The 15,685-nt window shown below is 39.6% G+C and overlaps 1 protein-coding gene across 1 annotated transcript; it reads right to left on the reverse strand.

Annotated features, from left to right (window-relative positions):
• Positions 1 to 3,311: 3,311 nt before the first annotated feature.
• Positions 3,312 to 7,272, reverse strand: tlx1 (T cell leukemia homeobox 1). The gene is made up of 3 exons (XM_061745418.1): positions 6,828 to 7,272; positions 5,304 to 5,505; positions 3,312 to 3,553 (listed from the first exon to the last, which is right to left on the reverse strand). Exons 1-3 carry the CDS (start codon positions 7,270 to 7,272, stop codon positions 3,343 to 3,345), a joined length of 858 nt encoding a protein of 285 aa, XP_061601402.1. The 3' UTR covers positions 3,312 to 3,342.
• Positions 7,273 to 15,685: the final 8,413 nt, after the last annotated feature.

Consider the following 15,685-nt stretch of genomic DNA (forward strand, 5'->3'; position numbering starts at 1 on the left):
CTGACCCCATCCACACCTCCACCCCACCCTGTTCCCTCAGATCCGCCTCTTCTCTTCACCTGACAGTTCCTCCTGACCTAAACTGCAGCCCAAATCCCACACTTCCACCCTAATGAGATTTTTTAGTGCGTCCAAAACATTAGTACGTACACAATAGTATGATCTATCCATACTCATTCTGAAGAAATGTATTAGTGTGGATTGATGGACACTAGCTAAGCAGAAACTTCCCACAATCCCAGCAGTGTTTGGTTGCTAAGTGCTGTGCAGATATGTATATGCCATAAGTATAATATTATTATTATATAATATTAATATTATAATATTGGTATAGAATAATATTATATAATGTCATCTTGTTTGGGCCAGGATCAACGGGAAAGAGCGGAGCGGTGCTACTACTGCTGTTACCATGGTAACAGCTGCTACTGCTGCTGTGACAGGAGTTGTTACCATGGTAACAGCTGCTACTGCTGCATTTACAGGAGTTGTTACCATGGTAACAGCTGCTACTGCTGCTGTTACAGGAGTTGTTACCATGGTAACAGCTGCTACTGCTACATTTACAGGAGTTGTTACCATGGTAACAACTGCTACTGCTGCTGTTACAGGAGTTGTTACCATGTTAACAACTCCCCCTCCCAACGGCAGGAAGTGCCATGTGGCTCTGAGTAGTACGTCCCAATTAATGCACAGTACTGATATTTACTCAAAAGTGTGCCGAACTTAAGTATACTTTTTAGTATATATAGCCTACTGTTTAGTATGGCATTCCGGACGCACCGCAACTCTCTTCCACTGACACTGCTCTACCTGGTTTTAAGTATTCCTCCATGTATCTTTTGTATTTAATCCTGTGTTTGTTATGTTCTACAGTGGCCGTAAGTTTTAGGAAAGGCGCCTTATAAATAAAATGTATTATTATTATTATTATTATTATTATTATTATTATTATTAACTGTCTCGAAATGAAGTTAAAGTAATTTTCCCTCTTTCTATTTATCTATCTTTATTTTCTGATGTTGTATGTGTAGAACATTCACGAGGATTAAACAGCAACGACACTCCAGAGCAAACGCTGTATTCAAACTAACCCCGAGATACTTTTCTCTTCCAACATGCAACAAAAGATCCCCGTTTGCTGTTTGCTAATGGCAATATAATTAAAAACTACGGGACCTTCTGCAAATCAGCAATTCAAAATTTAAAAAGAAAAAAAACATAATTTCTTCGGTTATTATCACTCATAGTTTAGATTTTTCAGCGTATTCTGTTTGAACGGTCTTGAACGTGTTCTTGGTGCCGGCAGACCCAAGTAGCTGGTGATATTGAGAATTCAGCACCTGGAGGAAATAATCCCTTCTCCCAGAAGACCAAGTAGCAACATGCTGAGTTCACGTTTGTTGTCCCAGCATGGACAAAAGGACAATCAGTCTTTTTAATTTCAAAAAATATAAATGGTACTGTGTACATTTAACTTGTCTTTAAAATTACAATGTGTTAAAATACATGTGCCATATGTTTATATGAAAATAAACATCTATAGAATTGTAGAAGATTAAAAGTTGCATGCACATAGACCCCCCCGCCCTCCATACACGCACACACACACACACGCACGCACGCACGCACGCACGCGCACGCACGTGCGTGCGTGCGTGCGTGCGCGCACACACGTCACTCATTAATCACAGCAGCCTCAGTGTCAGTCGATTATTAGAAATGATATCATTGAACAGGCAACATACGGACTCTTTCAATAATCACAACACCCTTCTAATGGTCTCCATGTTACATTACAACCCTGTGTCTTTCATTTATACTCATATTTACACACTTGCACACACAAACTGCAGTGGCAGACGACTGGACCAAACCATCATATGATTTTAATGCTTAAAGACGTGACTGCTCCTTGTGATTGGTCCATTTGATTCCCCCCTCGCTCACGTCATACAGCGAAGTAAAAAGAATCAGCCAGTAAAACATTTATACAAGAAGAAATATAATGTGAAAATGGGGTAAACATAAAAAGGAGAGATACAGTTAGCGTGGATAGTGGATACGATAGAACATTTAGCAACTGGAGGGACAGATGGAGACAACCATCGCTGTCGTTAAAGAAAACATGTTTGTGTGTTTTTTTCAGAAGCTGACAGTGTCATGAGGTCTTGGTTAAAGATCTGGGACAGTTTTGGTAAAAATATTGCAGGGATACAGTACTACAGAACCCCTTTCAACCATGTCCTTAGCACCGTTTCTAGCAGCTTGTTTGGGTGGAGTCAGACATTATACTTTATGTTACATTTACACTAACTTTAATATTATTTCCACTTTGAATTGAACTGATGGGCACTTTTGCCTCACAGCAAGAAGGTGTGTGTGTGTGTGTGTGTGTGTGTGTGTGTGTGTGTGTGTGTGTGTGTGTGTGTGTGTGTGTGTGTGTGTGTGTGTGTGTGTGTGTGTGTGTGTGTGTGTGTGTGCACCTCTACCGTGCACCTGAATTGAACTAAACCCCAGCCCTTCGTCCACAGGGTGTGTCGTTTTGAAGAGTAGGTGTTACACTCCTACCCACTTCAGACCAACAGCAAATGGAATATGTTTGAGCTGAATCATTGTATTCTGATGTTGGTATGCAAATCTGAACAACGTATTTTCCAAGTAACGCAACTTCAAACTAGGTGATATAGTTGCTTTGTTTTCATGTTATTGAGCTAGTAGTTACTTTTGACACATAAGAAAGAATGTTTCAAGCAAAGAAAAAAAGGAAAGTGCTTTCTTTCATAATATGGGCCCCATTAAATGTCAATATGACAGTATATTTTCCAATTGTTGCCATTATTCATTTAATCTGTCCCTTTTCATTCTGAAAGTTTAAATGTTTATAATCACACAAACATGTGGAAACAAGTGCTTTGCAATTTTGGCGAAAAAAAAAAATCATCAACATGACTGATAAATAGTGCTGACACACACTAATGGCAGTGTCAGTGTATATTCTTTTAGTCAAACATATAAACATGTATGAAAATATGTTTTTGAAACATCAGGTCCATTCTAGGTACCTTACAAAAAAGAGAAAGAAATTAAAAGAACTATGGCTCTGTGAAGCAACCAATCATCCTGATGCTTCTGGAATATTTCCAAAAGTCTCATCATTTGTAGTCAGGGTGTCACTCCTGGCAGGGGAAGGATCTGCTTCAAACTGAGACTCCCATCTGATGGGAATAGAGCTGAGAAAGCCCGTCAGAGCAGCATCAGTGTGTCTGACGGAGCTGATCATGAGAGCAGACAGTTCCAGGACCTCTCTCGTCTCCTCAGTGCTCACTGGCTCACTGGGTCCTACTCGCAGCCCGACACGCTGCTGATCTTTGCAGTGTTCTCGGTCCATGGTTGGAGGTTCTGCAGGGCGTACAGAGAGCTGTTCTGCAGACACAGCGGGTCCGGGCTGACGGGCTGGTGGATGGTTTTCTGGAAGGCTTCCTGCTGCAGCTGCAGGAGGATCCGGTTGGCCTGCTGCCGCTCCGCCTCCCGCTCCTCCGCCGTCTGCCGCCTGGGAGCACACACATGCACAACACACTGCATTAGTGGTCCAAACAACCGTAAACACACAACATTGGTGGTCCAAACAACCACAAACAAACAACAGCAGCCGGTTAAAAACAGCAACAAACAAACAACAGCAGCAGGTTAAAAACACATGCAAACAAACAACAACAATAGTTTAACAACAAGAGTGCGGGTCATGGACTGATGTGGATTAAAGGAACAGGGTTTTCTCAGAAGACCATATGCCTAAAAATGTGTTTTAGTTTCTTAATATAGAAAACATAAAAATGAGGAATTTTCTTTCCGACAACAATTTCTCTTTGTTAGACGGACAGCAGGCTGATGTGAAAGGATTAAAATGGAAATATGGAGTTGTTTGTTTGTTTTTGGGGGGCATTTCTTTCTTTAAATTTCTGTACATCGACCCTGCACCCCAACCTGGGACTTGATGATTGGGCCGGAGCTTCGGGAGCTGCGTGCTGGCCTGCGGTCCCCACCCCTGGTCATCCCGTTGCTGCTTCGACCTGCCTGCTGTGCTGTTGCCGTCCCTGACCCACCAGTCTGGCCCTCGACAGGAGGGTCCCCCCTTATGAGCCTGGTCCTGCTCAAGGTTTCTTCCCTCCTAAAGGGGAGTTTTTCCTTGCCACTGTTTGGCTTAAGGTTTTTCTCGCACTAGGGGAGTTTTTACCTGCCATTGTTTATGTAATAACTACTCGGGGGTCATGTTCTGGGTATGGGTCTCTGGAAAGCGTCTAGAGACAACTCTGTTGTATTAGACGCTATATAAATAAAATTGAATTGAATTGAATTGAATTAAAAAGTCCTACTAATCTAAATAATGTAAGTCTGCAAAAAAATTTAGGTTTATAATTTATTAAATTTCTTATAACGCAAATTATATTAATCAATAAATATAACTCCATATCACCACTCCAGCTCCTTTTTCAGTGAAAATACTTTGTCTATAATACAGTTATTAGTTGCATCAATACATATTCTTACAGATACAGGTCTATAAGGCATTTCAGACCTATTTCAACGTCATATAAAACGAAAAAAAATGTTAAGACAGAAATTGGAGAATACATGTTTGATTTTCGAAGGAACTAAACCTCTTCAGCTACTGTTAGGCAGACACATCAAAATATGGTATTTTAATTCAATGAAATGCGCCATAATTCAATAAAGTATACCATCATACAATAAGTGGCAATGTCTACTTCATCATAAAAATATCTGATATCTGTAATTAAAATGTAATTAAATAACTTTGCTGCGCATGAAGGGGTCTCTTCATATCAACAACAACAAATGTGTAACATAATCTGTCCAGCTCATTCGAAATAAAGGCTGAAGGTGAAGCAGTTGCGGTCTGTAATACCTCTGTAACTCCATCCCAAAGGATGCTATTATTTTCTACATACCGCTTGGCCAATATCGAGGAGAATATGCGTCGCAATAGAATAAATTATGTATTGTTCCGTTAATAACTTCACCGCGGATTAGAGGGTGCGAAAATAATCAAAAGGATTATTTCCAATCCATTGTCAGACCACTTCGTGAAAGACTCTTGAAAATATATGTGAGCATATGTACCCCACTGTCTGCTCTTAATGAAACATATTTGTTTTCACACAAACTTTGTTCCGTGTGCCTTCTGTTGGTTTAGTGACCTTACTCTTAAATTATTAACAACAATTTTTTTTTTTTTGATAACAGTTCCCTTAAATGAAATAGCAAACTGCGTGATCCACCTCCATTTGGTGCGTCTGTTCTGGAACCAGGTCTTGACCTGCGCGTCGGTCATCCGGAGCGCCTTGGCCAGCGCGGCGCGCTCCGCGGACGCCAGGTACTTCTGCCGGTGGAAGCGCTTCTCCAGCTCGCAGATTTGCAGCCGGCTGAACGACGTCCGCGGCTTCTTCTTCTTAGGCGGAGTCCGGTTCTGGTACGGGTGGCCTACACGACGTGTGACAGTGAGGGGTGAGAGGGAGACTGGACGGGACAGGAGGACAAGAGGACGAGAGGACGGGACAGGAGGACAAGAGGACAAGAGGACGGGACAGGAGGAAAAGAGGACAAGAGGACAAGAGGACGGGACAGGAGGACAGAGAAGAAGGTCAGGTTGTGACAGCAAAAGCGGGCGGGATGCGCCAGGAAAATGGAAAAATTAGCGAAAGTAGGAGCGACGGTATATATATATATATATATATATATATATATATATATATATATATATATATATATATATATATATATATATATATATATATATATATGGTCAAAGAGAATGAACATTTCTGTTGGCGACCTCCTTTGCAGACGCGAGTTTATGCGTGTGTATTATTTAACCAATAGCTTGTGTGCCTTGTGTCTTGAGTAACAATAATAATAATAATAATAGTAATAATAATAAAAATAATGTAAAATACCAATTATTATTATTATTATTATTATTATTATTATGATTATGATTATGATTATGATTATTATTATTATTATTATTATTATTATTATTATTATTATTATTATTAATAATAATAATAATAATAATAATCATAATAATAATAATAAACAAACAAAAACAATTTTGAATAATATTTTCCGTCATTTAATGTGTTTAGAGGTCTTAAAAGCTGACGGAGCGGACAAAGAGAGTGGAGGACGGCACCTTCATTTAAAAACTAGTACACGCCATACTTCAATACCAAATAAATAATCATCTTTAAAAGTTCTATCTTAGAGCAAGGTTTACACTTTTTTTTCAGACAATAATTGAAAATAATTGTTGTAGTATATGAAGTCGCACCGAGCTTACTATTCATGTGGGACAATTAAGTGACACATGCAAACGGTTAGGCATAATTGTCTTGATATTTTTCGTATTTTTTCCATTAATCTTTATGTGTGCCATACCGACAGATGTTATGCTCTAAGTCTTGTTATTCTATATCAATTTATCAAAAGTAGAATAACCATCAATAATCTTTTTTTTAAATTGTCTTCATGAAAATACAAATAAAAAATACAGTTATAATATTTTGTAACAATTAGCCTAGATTCATTCGTCATCCTTGCTTTTAGTTTTCATCAATAGACTAACAATAATGAGGACGCAGTTAAATGTCAAAAGTGCTCTGGTACATTTTATTTTTACGTTTTTGTGTAGGATAATCCTGTTTAATTGTGTATAATAATAATAATAATAATAATAATAATAATAATAATAATAATAATAATAATAATAATAATAATAATAATAATACACGTGGAGCACGTACCGGTGAACCTGTCTTTGGTGTACCGGCGGTTGCTCTCCATCCAGGGGAAGGTGAGCGTGTTCAGGTTGTTGATGGCCCCGCTGACGGACGGAACGGTGGCCGCGCCGCCGCCGCTGAGGGGCCGGTGCGCGGGGACGCGGATCACCCCCGCAGAGTTCACGCTGGTCCCGTTTACGTTTACACTCATGTTCATGTGATATGCCCCCCCGAGGGGGGCCATCCCGCACGACCCGCCGCCCCCGGCGTAGCCGCCGCTGGCGCACGGGAATCCGCCGCCGCCGGCGCAGCTGCTGTAGGCGGCGGGTCCGTAGTCCGGCTCCGGCATCCTGGCGCCCAGCATGCAGCTCTGCTCCACGCTGCTTAGGATCTGGTCGATGCCGAAGCTGATGGGCTCCGGGTGAGCGTGCTGCTGCAGATGCGCCCCCAGGATCCCGATCTGCTCCATGGCCTCGGTGGCCCCGCTGGTTCCTGCGCTGGCTCCTGCGCTGGTTCCTGCGCTGGCTCCTGCGCTGGCTCCTGCGCTGGCTCCTGCGCTGGCTCCTGCGCTGGCTCCTGCGCTGGCTCCTGCGCTGGCTCCTGCGCTGGGGCAGAGGATGCTCCACCAGCCGCCGCTGCTCTGGTTCTCTGCTCAGTCTGGGAGCAGGGACGCGCGTCTTTCTGCGTGCGCCTGCAGGGGAGTGGACCTGGTCCTGGTCCTGGGCCACCCTACCCCTCCCCAAGCTGTGTGTGTTTGTGTGTGTGTGTGTGTGTGTGTGTGTGTGTGTGTGTGTGTGTGTGTGTGTGTGTTTTGGGGGGGGGGGGGGGGGGGGGGGGCATTAATCAAAGTGCCAAATAGACAGGCGGAGATGCAGATCTAACTCTGGGCCTCAGTCTCTGCTGGAAAAAGGCTGGGAGCTCATTTCATACAACGATCATTAGCAGTAAAACTATAACCCCCCCCCCCCCCCCACACACACACACACACCGGCCACCCCAGCTTGGATTTGTACGTTCTCTGGCACGGCTTTATATGATAAAATTGTCATTACATTGAAAAAAAATTGTACAAAAATTGTAACAAAAATTGTTATAGCAGTTTTAAAGGTGCATTTCTCCCCACTAATGAGAGCCTATAGTTTTGACACTATCAGCTTTTTCGTTTTGCATTTTTAGATCCCCAGTATATGAATCGTTGTTATGGTCACGCCGGTTTATGGAAGACAATTGGTCGACATTTCTCTCTGGTCGGCAACGTGTCTGCATAGTTTCCTGCAACATTTCGTAAAGCGCTAAAATGTCTTGCACAACACGTTCGCGTTTCTGGTAATAACACTCAATCAGCAACACAGCCATTTCAAACCGTGAAGAATCCTCTGCCTCACATTACGCTCAGAAATCTTTATTAGAATAAAAAGGCAAAAAAAAAAAACTGTAACAAAAGAACAGGAAACAAACAAGCAACCAAATAAATAAATACACCACCAACTACGTTTCAGCAAATGAATAAATAACGGCTGGTAATTTAAACAATTCAGTTCGCTTTAGGCTATGATTTCTAAGAAAAGAGGCAAAAATTAGGAAGTTGAACAAAATTAGCCTAAGGAGATAAAATACACCTTACATCGCTGAAAAATTCCTGTAATTTAATGGTCATCAGCTAATGTATTGTTGTGGAACTGGTGGGGTTATTTATTCATGTTTAGAGTGATGACATTGCGCAAACACCGATGCTGCTGCTTCCATTTGTTACTATGGTGACAAAAACGAGCCGGAGATGCTGCTGAAACATTATGCTGCATTCTTTCATGACGGGTTACGTTCATTAAAGTAGCTGGTTATGAACGCGGCTTGATCGATGTCTCCACAGAAAGGCTGGAAAGGCTGGAAGAATGGGCAGAAAACATTTAGCGCTGATCACAGATAAGGAAAAACATTTTTTTTTGTTGCTGTGGAGCATTTCTCTTAAAACCTACCAACTTCAGCAATTAAATGAAAAGTTAAACCATGTGGCTCATTGATTTTGTCTCCCTTTAAAAGCCGCTGGGACTTAATTACTTTAAGCGTAGCCATTGAGTATTAATATTTGATATGCTTTCATTGGCCAGTTGACCGACATCAAATTTTAATGTCCACAGTGCCTATCACACTCAGATACACCCCCAAGTTTAAACTTGGACCAAGACGAACATTAGGGATGGAAAGGCTAAATTACTCAGATGAAATACACTAGCGGACTAATTAATGCAGTGTAACAGTTGAAAGAAAATCAGCATCTGCTTTTAAAACAGTTTTTACATAATTAAATAAGAAGTCGACCCAGTGAAAAATGTAAATACAATTTAAGAAATATTTTGGATAGATTGAAATGAATCTACATTGAAAAAAAAAAAAAAAAAAAAAAAGTAAAAGTAAGTAATCTTATGAGGTGGCACTTTTTGCTGCATGAACCAAGATGTTGCACTTCTGGTTTGAGCTAAATGAAAAGTTTTAGCAACGGGAAAGTGTCTGAATGTTTGATGAAAGTGGTATTAACGTGTTAGAAGAAAGACTAGCACTAACATGCCTGAGAGCAACACTGGCAGTGGCATCTTTTCAAACTCAATTATCCAACGATCATTTTGATGTCAAGGGCTCAAATGTCCTTTTGGGGTTTGTAAAAAAATAACTCCTTACTTCAAATAGAGACAGATATTGATTTCTTGCCCATTTAAGCATCACAAGAGGCAGAATGGTCGTGTGGCCAGGCTGCTACATAGCATAAGAAACTACTAAAAGTTCAGACATAATAAGCATAAGTGTGTCAGACGTGGCTTTTCAGGTCAGTCTATTGATACTTAAAAACAATGAATGTGCACACACTGTTCCCAGATGTGTTGTTACTTGCTGAAACTCTGGCCACTGACATTAGATTCATTTTTATATCGACAACTTAAGCCTACATGTTTAGACAAACATTAACCCTATATTACTTAAAACATTCAAACAAAGAGATCAGTTAAATCAATCTGGTACAGGTGGCACATTTTCAGTCTCTTCTTAAGTTCGGAAAAAAATGACACCAACACTACCTTGTTAAGATATTGCAACTATGATTTGGACAGCTTGAAATGACATGACAGCAACAGAAGCACTTTACAGCTCTCCTCGGACTAAATAAGAATAAATCTCAGATTCTTTCACAGAAGTGCTGCAGCTGTAAAAGGAGCTTCTCTCGGCAGAGGAGAAGCCATGGCTTGCCTTCATTGGTACATCATTTTAATTTATCCACCTCCACCATCAAGCACTCTGTGGTCTGTTAAATCATACTGCCTAAATCTTCTGTATATCATTACTGTCTTGGGTCTATTAGTTGCCTTTTCTGTGATGTTCACGTTGCTCTGGAAGCTAATTTTATTGCTGATGGGCCATAGTTGTGACACAACTGCCACTAGAGACAACTTGGACGAGAATCCAAAGTTTCGCTAGGTTCTACTGACAGCTGGACCAGCAGACCACGGGAGCTGGAGGCACTTCCCAGAATTGAGCAAATTCCCTCAAAAGCCATTGAATTGTATTTTCTAATATCAAAAAAAGGAATTCCTGTTTAATGCTTTAAGGATCTGTTTTACTTGTGCAAATGTCAGGTTTCCAAAATACCAGATACGTAATTAGGACGTACACTTGTGGGCACGTTTTGGTACCCTTGCATTAAAAGAAGAAAAGCCCATGGTTACTAAAATAACCTGAAACTGGCAAAAGTGATAATAGATGATAATTTACTGAAAATCATCAGACCTTGCTTTGGAACTGTGGCTCAACAGAATCATTTAAAAAAAAGGAAAAAGAAAGTGAATCTGTCCTGGATAAAAGTGATGGCACCCTCAATTATTTTTTTCTTGCCTTTTAAGGCAATCACTGCAGTCAAGTGATTTCTGTCATTCAATTAGATTTCTACACCTATAGACAGGTGTTTGAATAATTTAATCTCTCATGCCTTTATTTAGTTGTGTTTTAACGTCATTATCCTGTTGGAGGACCCATGACTTGTGACTGATAAACAAGGTTACCCTTTGGATCCTAAACGCCAAAGCCGAGTATGTGCTTCAATTTAAGAGGTTCAAACTTACTGCCTGAGTTGTCTGACTGAAATGTCGATCTGGTCTCAGTTACAAGTCTTCCAGTGCTGCAGTTGTTCTTTCACCATGTGCTCATTCCCAACAGTATTTGACAAAAAACCTGACTCAGAGCGCTGCAGAGGCTTTACAGGGGCCCAATTGTTGATGTTTGCATGAAGATACATTATTTACCACAGCCTTGAATATCCTGTCAAGATTACAGGTGTTTGGACTGTAAAACAGCTTTCTTCTTCTTTGCTCAATACACCTTCATAACTGCTTTAATTAATCAATCAATCACGTTTTGACTGACATGCAAACTTTAGTTTGAGGAGGGTTTATAAAAATATTTTGATAATTAAAGAAATAATACACTTTTTCTTTTAACTGGTTCACCCAGATGTGGACTGACTCAAATTAGGAAGATTAAAAACCACTGGTTAAAGTCCTGGAAGGTTTATGAAACAGTCCTGAAATGATGCATTGGACAGCTTTGTACACACTTTGGCATCTTAGTACCACATGGGTAAAAATCTCATAAAACACGTGGTTATAGGACAAAGAGCTAACTTGTAGGGTAGTGAAACTATGTTAATTTTTGTTTGTTTTTTGTTTGGTTCTTTTCTATGCTTCTTCCTCTCGGTGATAGTTGTTGAAGTTTATTTTAACTTTACTTGCTTTTGATACAGGTTCCTTTCATTTTTTTAAAATTAGTCACTAAATTATGTAGGACCAAAACAGACATAATTAAAAAATTAAAGCAGAAATATATGTTTTTTGTTTTTCCTTTTCCTTATACATGCATTCCTTTTTTTATATTCGTCTCCTCTCCGTATGAATTTCTGCCTCGTTATGCAAATGTAGAGGACTGCCCTTCTTGGTCCAGTTCCTCTGCTATTGGTCAATAAATGTGAAAAAGCAGGATCCCAAAATGAAGGCTGTTGTTCAACCAGTGGTGTCTACATGCTTGTTGATCCGACTACTGCTAGGCACGGATAACTGAGCAACTGAGAAGATGACTGCTCACGTTAATTGACCGGTCTTTAACTTTAGTGTTTCTTGAGCATACGAACAGCAGAAGAGCTAACGAGTGCTTTTTCAGATTCTGGCAGTGATAAATGTCCTCACTATTTAATTGTGTTATGCACTTATTTAACATTTGCCCTCACCTCTTGTTTAGTACTTGTATTTACGTTTCCTTGTACATACATAGTACCTCCTTTTTTATAGTGTTTTTTATATCTTGTATTTCTTATATAGTGTATTTCTCCCATACTGCTGATTATGAGAGAGATCTGCTCAAGAATTCAAATGTGTCTGGACTGTTTGTTTATGCACAAATGGTAAATTAAAAACCTTGCACCTTGGACCTATATTCATCTCAATTCCACTCTACATTTTTTTAAAGACCAAAACTAATAAACTAATGTCCAGATTTATAGTTAATGTACATTTTATAATGTCCCTTTGACCACCCCTACACCACATAACATTAATAGGCCATTTTAGAAATTCACCCATTAGGCAATATTCAGTCTTCAGTGAAGGTTGATTGTGTAAACAGAAAGGCAGTGAGCAGCGTTATACTACACATGTTATACTACACATGTTATACTACACTTCAACCAATGGGAGAGGTATGTATGTTTTACTTCCGGTTGCGCAATAGTCTTGATTTTGGGATCCTGCTTCTTCCTGTTTATTGACCAATTGTAGAGGATCTGGACCAGGAAGGGCAGCCCTCCTCATTTGCATTATGAGGCAGAAATGTATAAAGGTAAAGTAAAAAGAGGAAACGAGGGATTGTAAAAAAAACATGAAATGCATGTATAAGGAAAAGGAAAAACAAAAAATACACATTTCTGCTTTTATTTTTAATTATGTCAGTTTTAGTCCTCTATAAAATCAAAAATAATAAGAAAAACAGTTAGTACAGCCCTAAATAAATCAATCCATCCATCCATCCATCCATCCATCCATCCATCCATCCATCCATCCATCCATCCATCCATCCATCCATCCATCCATCCATCCATCCATCCATCCATCCATCCATCCATCCATCCAACCTGGTGCAGGGCCACAGGGGTCTGCCAGAGCCGATTACAGCTCTACACAGGTGAAAGGTTGCACACATGACCATTGCAAATAAATAAATGAAGGACTAAATAAACATACATCTATTTTTCCAAAACAGTTTTTTTCTTGAAATTACCATTGCATTTTCATGGTGTACGAAGACAAAATTATGAAACAGTTTAATTTTGTCTGTTGTGTATCTCAGTTGTTCAGTTAACTGTCACTCGATGTTTCTGTCCACCTTCTGATGTGAAAAACATCAGTCTTGTGTTTGTTTTCGACTGGCCTCACTGGAGCAGAGAGCTGCTGTTTTCCTTCCTACTGTGCGACTGACAGCTCCTTATCAGTGCACTTATCATGTGAATGTCAAGGACTTCCAGAAAATCCCATTTTCAGGTGATTGATGGAAGCCAGTCAGCAATGAAGAAAACAAAGACCAAAAGAGAAACAGCGGGTGAAAGAAAAAAAACTAATAACGCATATCAATGAAACTAAAGAAAGCACTAGTTTGGAGAAATGACTTAAAGCTGGACAATGTTGGTTTGTTTTAAATCATTTGTAAATGCTGGTCAGAATGATCAAATAGACTATTAGTTACCATTTACAAAAGCTTTTGAATCAACTGTAACCAATCTGATGTAAAATATGTCGTTATTGTTACACCCTCGGCTCCAACGGAGCTATGTAGCTCAAGAGTCTCTCAAACTGTGAGAGACACAGCCAGCATCTCCATTTTGCTTTATTCAATTAAACACAGGTCATAACTGTCTGCTGGTCAAAAGCAATCTACCATGCAATCATCAAACTCTTAATAAATTGTACATATTGCAGATAGTATTTATACTTTTTGTACTGTATTAGTGTATATATATATATATATATATATATATATATATATATATATATATATATATATATATAGTAGTAAGAATCATGACAAAAATATTAACCTGTCACATTATGTCCTTTAGACATCAAATGGTTAGACTAGGCATGTTTCCGTTGCCAGTAACAGCCCGCAACAAGGGCTTTCTACTTCTAAAAGGTTGAGATAAATGCCTGCTTTGGATTAGATACCTCAGCATGGTTCTGAAAAACTACTGGGTGGTGAGTGGTGTTTACTCTGTGCTGATCGAGTCAACAATGCTTCTAGGCAATAAATCTTATACTGGTGGAATGCCTCTTTATTTCCCTTTTAAATGGAGCCATATTTGTGAGGAACATGCATTTGACGAATGCGCAGCCGAGCTGAGTATATGGGTTGCGCCCATAAAAAATCTGGCAAATCTTCTCTTATCAAATGCATGTTCCTTACAAATGCGTTACCAAATCAGGGAAATAAACAGAATCTCCAACGGTATACGATTTATTGCCAAGAAACATTGTTACAACAAAGAAATATTCCACTACACGCACATTTCCTTACTTTTTGTGCTAAGTTTAGTAGGTAGACGATGACGTTCACCCATCTCAAGTTCCAGTCTTGAATTCTAGTCTTCACCTTGAATGCAAACACAAACAGTGACCATTTAACCTAATTCCATTTCAAACTCGTTATTCCAGCTTGCTTTTCTTATTTCTATTTCTTCCATTTCATCACCTTCTTCTTTGTTTTTTTTTTATTGGTGACTGGCAAAGAATGTAAGTGGTGTGTTATCGAATGGTACTGAATGTTTGTTTATTATGTAAAAATGAAGTCAACAGTGTGGCTTACGGAGTAAACCATTCATCTGCCAGATGAACACAGATGAACACAGAAGTCTGTGTAGATGGGTGAATGTGGTTAAAATTGTTCCTGCTAATGAAAACCCAACATTTGTATCAAAACACATGTATATTGTGCCTATTTGTACTGTAGGCAGTACAGATGTTTTGGCATAGAGTTGACATTAAGCAAGGTGAGAGAAAAACCATTTAATGTTCAGTATCACAAACCTTGAATGGTTTACCTGTCATGATAATGCACTCATTTATGAACAAAACAGGTCGCAAACCAAGATTAACAGTAATAGACCTACTGACCCAGAGCTATTCAAAATGTTCCCTTTTGAAGCTTCCTGTTGTTTGGATACTGGGCAGCTGACTTCTTGAAGAGAATATATTGAGTGGTTGAGGGGAAGAATTGTTGGTTCAGTGGGAGGAAAGTGGGAACCGTTAATGCTTGGCCAAGCTGTCAGAACGGAAGATAGCATGTTTGGAAGTTGATGAACAAAACTTTTCCTGCCATGATCTCTGACACAGGGTTACAGATGGTTGCTGTGTGAATTTCCACAGAGGAAGATCTATGTTGGCATCAGTCAATCAAAGTGAGTGAAAGCAGAATATGGATGCTCCGCCAAATGGTCTGAGAGGGATTTCTTCTGGTAACATCCTTTCTCATGAGCAAGCTTCATCCCAAAGACAGTGCTCTGCATATTTAAAGCGTTCTTGGAGTAGATTTTGGCTCTGTTTACACGTAACAAAAACAGTGGTGTTTTCATGCGTTTTGGCCATTCGTTTACACAAAAACGAAGCTCAAAGTCTCCAAAAACCATAATTTCTGAAAACTCTGGCCAAAGTGGAGATTTTCAAAACCTCTGTCTTCACCTTTGCTTGTAAACAGAGAGAAACTGACATTTAGGCTTCAGAACGTCACATTATGAGACAGAAACGTCACCACCGTCATGTGTGCAACCTGTGTTTACAATTTGTTTGTCATTTGTTGAT

Source organism: Cololabis saira, chromosome 17 (assembly GCF_033807715.1).
Source record: "Cololabis saira isolate AMF1-May2022 chromosome 17, fColSai1.1, whole genome shotgun sequence".
NCBI classification, from domain to species: Eukaryota; Metazoa; Chordata; class Actinopteri; order Beloniformes; family Belonidae; genus Cololabis; species Cololabis saira.

Excerpts from the sequence above, each read along its gene's own strand:
- tlx1 (XM_061745418.1), bottom strand. The coding sequence starts at position 7,272 with ATGGAGCAGATCGGGATCCTGGGGGCGCATCTGCAGCAGCACGCTCAC. Across the intron at positions 5,506-6,827 it reads CACCAAAGACAGGTTCACCG|GCCACCCGTACCAGAACCGG; the intron begins GTACGTGCTCCA and ends CACGTCGTGTAG. Across the intron at positions 3,554-5,303 it reads AACAGACGCACCAAATGGAG|GCGGCAGACGGCGGAGGAGC; the intron begins GTGGATCACGCA and ends GTGTGCTCCCAG.